The 7,029-nt window shown below is 39.3% G+C and overlaps 1 protein-coding gene across 1 annotated transcript; it reads right to left on the bottom strand.

Moving 5' to 3' along the window:
• Positions 1 to 1,568: 1,568 nt before the first annotated feature.
• Positions 1,569 to 3,438, bottom strand: LOC130982551 (glucan endo-1,3-beta-glucosidase 13-like). The gene is made up of 3 exons (XM_057906591.1): positions 3,088 to 3,438; positions 1,925 to 3,013; positions 1,569 to 1,842 (listed from the first exon to the last, which is right to left on the bottom strand). Exons 1-3 carry the CDS (start codon positions 3,146 to 3,148, stop codon positions 1,811 to 1,813), a joined length of 1,182 nt encoding a protein of 393 aa, XP_057762574.1. The 5' UTR covers positions 3,149 to 3,438; the 3' UTR covers positions 1,569 to 1,810.
• Between the last annotated feature and the right edge of the window lie 3,591 nt (positions 3,439 to 7,029).

The raw sequence follows: 7,029 nt of genomic DNA, 5'->3' as shown, positions 1-7,029 counted from the left end.
TCATGAAGGAGGTTGTGAGACTTCATGGTTTCTCAAGTTCCATTGTTTTCGACCGAGATAGACTCTTCATGAGTGCTTTCTGGTCTGAAATTTTTAAGGCAGCAGGTACAGCGCTAAAAATGAGTTCGGTCCATCACTCGCAAACTGATGGTCAAAGTGAAGCGGTGAACAAGTGTGTGGAGACCTATCTTTGATGCTTCACAGGTTCCAAACCAACGCAGTGGCCTCGCTAGTTGAGTTGGGCTGAATATTGGTATAATACCAATTATCATGACTCCATCAAAATGACTCCATTTAAGGCACTCTACGGGAGAGAACCTCCCGTGTTGTTGAGAGGAGGGGGAGAGGTTGCGGTTGAGGAAGTTAGAGTTCTAATGAGGGAACGCAATCAGATGCTGGACGAGTTACAGTTCCAGCTAGAAAGGGCGCAGAATCGGATGAAAACATATGCAGATCGTAAGAGGCGAGAAGTGATTTTTTGAACCGGGAGAACATGTATATCTTAAGCTGCAACCCTACCGGATGAAGACACTGGCCCGGAGAGTAAACCAAAAGCTGAGTGCTAGATTCTATGGTCCCTATGAAGTTCTAGAGAAAATTGGACAAGTTGCTTATAAGCTGAAGCTTCCCCCCAATGCAAGAGTGCATCCAGTTTTTCATGTCTCCTTGTTGAAGAAATGTGTAAACTCCAGCACTCAGGTTCAGCCCCTACCAGCAGCTTTGACTGAGGAGTATGTACTGCAAGCAGAACCTGAAGATGTATTGGCTGTTAGAGAGAATGCTAATGGGAACCTGGAGGTTTTGATCAAGTGGAAGGACCTCCCTGAATTTGAAAATTCTTTGGAGGCAACAAGAGAGATCCAGGCCAGTTTTTCCTCCTTTCATCTTGAGGACAAAGTGATGCTTTAAGGGGAGGGTATTGTTACTTACCCTGAGAAGAATGCTGAGTTAGCAGTGCAGACAGTTAAAAAAGGAAAGATAATAACCCATTTACCTTATCATTATTCTAGACGAAATAATAAAAAAAAAAGAGGAATAACTAATTTAAATAACTGATTTATTTTAGGAAGCAATAACTGATTGAATCAGTTAGAGGAGAATCAGGGACTTCATGATTTTAGGAGGCAATAACTGATTGAATCAATCAGAAGAGAATAAGGGAACTGCATGATTGTGAAGATTTTGATTAGAGAGAGGGTGAGGCAATAAAAGAAGGAACCGAATAGGTATCGAGACAGGAAAAGATTTGGAGACACCGAAGCTAGAAGAGAAGAAGACTCTCGAAACTCCTCTGCTATCATTTTTTATTTTATTGTAACTTCTACATTTTCATTCAATAAATTCTAACTGAGAGTATTTTGCCTAAAGAATAATGTGTTCAGTTTTATCAAGTGCTGTAGGAGCATTCTCTTGATACCAGTTTTAACATGTTTTCTTTCTCCTCTTACTAGAGTAACAACTTTTCTTTTTAAGGAGTTACCATTATTTTGTTCGTTATACACGCATATATCTTAATGTTTAGGGGTAAATGAAATCATTATCATTCCATCCAAGATATGCGTCAATCATAAGCAATAACTACAACTCATCTTCTCTCCTTACTAAATTAGTAGTAGTTCCAGTGACATAAATTAAATCCTCTAAATACCAATTTCATACAATATATATAAATAATTATATAAACCATTAAGTAGTGGCAGAGTTAATCAAAAGCCAAACCAAATTTAACCATCAACATAAAATTCTAAACATAACTGCAGCTAAAGAAAGTCATCACTCCTGTTCTCTTCACATGCAGTACTTCATTCACCTAGCTCAGAATAAACCGACACTGAAGATAACCTGCAAGAAAGCATCATTCTTTGTTAATATAAATGATACAAAGTTCAAACTATGATGAAATTGAAAAAGAATGGATGCTTACTTGGATCAGAATTGATCAACATAGCAGTTCCTCCGAAGCTGCAAGTTCCACCATGTCTCTTATGCTTCTGCCAGTAACTATTGAAGGCAAAAGAAGCGTGAGCAACCAGAGTGTCAGGGCTGTAACAATTCCCCTGAGGCAAGATATCAGTGCAATCAGCACCACCTTCTCCACAAGCATAGTCCAAACCCTGTTGCAATGTATCTTCCGGAACATGAGGCTTAGCCACACACCACAGCTTCTGAACCGGTATAATCATGGGGCTAGGGGAGCCATTGTTGTCAATGGGGTTACAAGGTGGCAAATCGAAACCTTCCGGTGGGCTAGCCGGTGCCGGAACAAGGAATGGTGCTGGTGGTTGTTGCAATGGAGGTGGTGAAGAAACTATTTGAGCCAATGGAGGCAGAGGCTTTCCTTGTTCTACATTCTTTGGAGGAGCAGAGTAAGGAACAGGGAAATCCAATGGTGGCTCAGCTATTTCCGGTAATGGAGGAATTGATCCTATTTTGCTGGCAGAAAGCCTTCTTCTCCCATTTGGAATTGTGGTGGTTACAAAGTTGATGGTGTTGAATGATAAAAACCGAAGCTTTTTAATGGAGTCCAAGTGGGAAGACACCAAGGTTAAGTCTTTGTAATGTGAATGGATGAGAGAGTATGTGGAGTTCACACTTTGGAGGAACTCTACAATGGGTTTGAGTTTCACCATTTTGAAGTCATCGTTATTGTAGAAAGAGTTCAAAGGGAATAAAGCAAAGGAAACTTTGATGTGTTTTTCCAAACCCCACCTCTTTAGGGAGTGATGGAGATTCTTGAGAGAATGAAGAACCAAACCCAGGTTCTGGTTGTGTTGGTGTTCATGGTTGGTGACAAGAATGGTGGTGATGTTTGAAGCAGGGTAATAGGCAAGAACGTTGGACCTGAGCCAAGTTTCAGCCAATAGAATGCTGCTAGAGACTCCGTTGAGGTCTCCATGGCTCACATGAACAGCCAAGGGAGGAGAACCACCAGCATTGGTTGATGAAGATGCTTCTAGAATGTCTTCAGTTGTCTGACACAGGGTTATGAACTCAACGGATTCTTGACCAGCACCTGCACCACAACCACCATTGTAAAACAAAAAAGTTGACAACTTTACTAGAGAGTGTTATGCTTGTTTTTCTTACCAGTAAGACCCAAGGAACAAAGAATGAAAAGAGGAATAAGCCATGCCGCCATCTTCAACATTTTCTCTTCTCTTGCTTGCTAATTGATATTCCTCTTATATTATTATAAATAAATAAAGCTTGTTGAATAACATTGCAGGGGAAGTCACCCAAGAAACGTGTTGCTATATGCTTGTGCGGTTCATGATTTTGGCTACGGTGCTTACATCTGCCTCTAAATTCTAAAGCTTCAAGCTTGTAGCTTTCTCTTACTTCTGTGCATTGTGCATGATGTTACAAGTACAACCAACACCATTCAAACCAGCACCCTCCTTCTCCTCTCTAATTTTCCTTATAATTACCTTTTTGGGCTTAAACTTCTAACACATTACAAGCTAAGACTAACGGAAGAGTTTTAAATATATCGAAAAAAAGTGATATTTCAGTTATTTTAATCGTTGATCTAAATTATAAAAAAATATATAATATATATTAATTAAAATTAATAATTAAAATAATTAGAATATTAATATTTTCTATATATTTAAAATTTTTCTAAGACTATATTAATTTAAGTCACTACTATAATGCTTAAAGGGTGATATTTATTTATTAAAAAAAATAAAAAATAATATTTAATTTAAAAAATATAATAATAAATAATTTTTAAAAAATTAAAATTTATTATAAAAAAAATAAATTAAGATAAAATTTAAATACTAGCTTATAAGTACCGTAGGCCATTAATTTAAGGGTAGTTTGGATTTGGGAAGCTTTTGCTTTGTGACACGTGGCAGAAAACAGAAACACGAGACTGAGACGTTTGACTCGAGAATCGATAGAAGGCCCCAGTCTGGGCTCCACCGGACAACAAACGAATAAAGACGTTACAAAAGGCCCACAAAACACAGTGCCAATGGCCCAAGTACCAGCGTTGTGTTATGTTTGCTAGTGATTCTTCGCTCACGACAATAATATAAGGCCATTGTTCCCAAAATTTCTTCATTCAAAAGATGATAATTTAGATATATCTATCATATTAAAAAGTTTAATTCAATATTTTTATGTGAATAATCATTGTAAAATAAATTCAGATTTTTTTTTAAATTATTCTAATATAATTATGTTACGATAATTATAATATTTTAAAAAATATTATTAAAATTAAAATATTATTTTTTATTGTTAAAAAATTTTTTATAAAAAAATATTATTAAATAAAAATATATAATTTTAATTTAACAATATTTATATAATGATCGTGAGATAATCATATTAGAATTTTTTTTCTTTAGTACTGCTACTAAGTTTTAATGACTAAATTGTCACCAATCAGTCTAAACGACATCATTGCTTTTTCTATTGGAGGTTGTCTCGTGATTGATAACTGGCAGAAAATTCAAATTCTTGTAATGTGTTGTTCACTTCTACCCTGATCAATATACAACTGTTAGGTTGCTATATGCCTGTCTTCTATCCTATATAGGTCAATCAACTAGACTAGGGGCAACCACATTAGAAAGGAAAAAGTATGTTACAGTCGCTTCTTGAAAGTTTTAATTTTTTGTTTGGATTATTTTTTCTTTTTACAAAATTGCAGAAGTAATTTTGGTTGTAAAATTAGGGGTAAAAAACACAAATAAATTATGGGAAGTAACTTGTTACATAAATAAACTAAATAAAAAAGTGACTCACGAATCAGCCAAAGCTTATTTTTATATAATTCGAACCTAATAGGTTCGAACTCTATTTGTACATAAATCGAACCTAATTGGTTCGAATTTCATAGGTATAATTCGAACCTAATTGGTTCGAATTACTCTTTATTAGGGCGACTACTAATTCGAACCTAATTGGTTCGAATTACATGTAATTGTAGTATAAAAGGAGTTCGTATCAAGCAAATTCGAACCACTTCTCATTTCTCATACTCCACCAAATCCCAGAGAAAACAACCCAGATTCGATCCAAGAAATAGTTGAACCGAAGACTCAGCTTATGGGGGACGATCCTGAAAGGCTGTACCAGTTGGACGGGGTTGCTCATATAGCTAAGGTGATCAAGGACGATGTTAGTACATAGAAAACTTTGTGCACACGGTTTATTTGAGTTAGTGGTTTTGCCTGTGATTTTAGTGGTGGTGGTATTGCAAATGGTTTATGTTAGAGGTTTTGCATGCGGTTTAGTTGGTGGTTTATGCTAAGTGATTTTTTGTAAGTGGTTTTATATGTGGTTGTGTTAATTGTTTATGTAAGTGGTTTATGTTAGGTGGTATTGTTAGTGGTTTATTGTAGTGGTATTGCAAATGGTTTATTTTAGTGGTTTTGCATGCGGTTTGGTTGGTGGTTTATGCTAAGTGGTTTTTTGTAAGTAGTTTATGTAAGTGGTTTATTGTGTTAGTTTTTTTTTTTTTTGCTTACCAGTATTGTATGTGGTTCTAATAATGCGGTCCATTTAATGCGCAGCCATAACGATGCATCAGGAGCATGCGACGGCAACAAGGCATGCCACTCGATGAGCGTTATGTTTCATACTTGCAGATGGTCGGGTTATACCATCTGGCTAGGCTCAACGATAGATGGTATCGGTTAGATGAGCCCCTTGTCAGCGCCTTTGTCGAGCGGCGGCGTCCTGAGACGCACACCTTCCATATGCCCTTCGAAGAGTGCACCATCACGCTTCAGGACGTGGCGTACCAGTTAGGGTTGGCAGTGGATGGGCGTTATGTGAGCGGTTGCCTTACAGATTTTCATACGTATATCGAGGGCGGATGTCCAACTTGGGTGTGGTTCGAAGAGTTGTTTGGAGTGATTCCTCCTCCAAGCCAGGTTCAGAAGTTCGCAGTTAACTGCACCTGGTTCCAGGAGACTTTCGGAGAGTGCCCCGAGGGAGCCGATGAGGAGACTGTGCACCGATTTGCTCGTGCCTATATCATGATGTTGTTAGGCACTCAGTTGTTTGGAGACAAGTCCGGCAACCGCATTCACATCAGATGGCTTCCCTACGTTGCTAGGCTTGAGGAGATGGGTTCCTACAGTTGGTGGTCTGCTGCATTGGCTTAGTTGTACCGGTGCATGTGCCGAGTGGCAAACAGACATGTGGTGAAGTTAGCGGGCCCACTACAACTACTTCAGTCCTGGATCTTCTGGCGCTTTCCCAGGTTTAGGCCTGCTAGGTTTGACACGTGCAGCTGGCCTTTGGCATCGAGGTATGCTACTCACGCTTTTATATTTCAAGTTAACATAGATATTCTTCATGTACGCTTGTAGTGTATTACAAATATGTCATAGTCCTGATTAACCATCACACCCATGTGCGCTGCAGGTGGTCAGGTTACAGTCCTTCCTACAGTGAGAAGGGTCCTAGAGTACAGAGCACGCGACTGAAGATAGACATGTTGCAGCCCAGGGATGTGAGTGTTGTTCCTGTCATACTTTTATTTGAATAACTAGACATCATATGTTTCTGTATTATAAGAGTTGGCGTGACAACATAGCTATTTTTCTGTGCAGTTTATCTGGATGTCGTATAGCTCCCTCGATGTACTTCAGGTTGTGCATCCGGAGGCGTTGGAGCCTCGCCACACGGCGCTCTGGCGGTCTATCACGTCGCTTATATACTTTGCCGTTGTAGAGTGGCATCAGGTAGATAAGGTTCTACCTCAGTTCGGTGGTGTGCAGCCCCTCCCGCGTCCCGCCCTTAACATCGACTTTCTGATGTCGAAAGACGGGAGAGGCGGTGATCGTTGGTTTCCGTCTGTATTACAGCATTGGCATACTCATTGGGAGACCTATGCGGACCACGTCCTCCGGTTCGATGTTGTTGCCGACCCTGGAGCTTCGCACGCCTTCCTAGACTGGTGGAGTCGGCATGGAAAGAGGTTCTTATCACCCGAGTTTGATCTGGGGGATCCGAGGGGCGTTCCTATTCCTGTCGAGGCATCACAGAGGGGTCCTGGGCGAG

The sequence above is a fragment of the Arachis stenosperma genome, chromosome 5 (assembly GCF_014773155.1).
Source record: "Arachis stenosperma cultivar V10309 chromosome 5, arast.V10309.gnm1.PFL2, whole genome shotgun sequence".
Classification (NCBI taxonomy): domain Eukaryota; kingdom Viridiplantae; phylum Streptophyta; class Magnoliopsida; order Fabales; family Fabaceae; genus Arachis; species Arachis stenosperma.
The sequence above is the reverse complement of the archived record's forward strand: the minus strand, read 5'-3'. Positions and strand labels throughout refer to the sequence as shown.

Bases quoted from the DNA above. Each gene is read 5' to 3' on its own strand.
- LOC130982551 (XM_057906591.1), bottom strand. From the start codon at position 3,148: ATGTTGAAGATGGCGGCATGGCTTATTCCTCTTTTCATTCTTTGTTCC. The intron at 3,014-3,087 runs GTAAGAAAAACA...GTTGTGGTGCAG, and splicing joins TTGTTCCTTGGGTCTTACTG to GTGCTGGTCAAGAATCCGTT. The intron at 1,843-1,924 runs GTAAGCATCCAT...GCTTTCTTGCAG, and splicing joins GTTGATCAATTCTGATCCAA to GTTATCTTCAGTGTCGGTTT.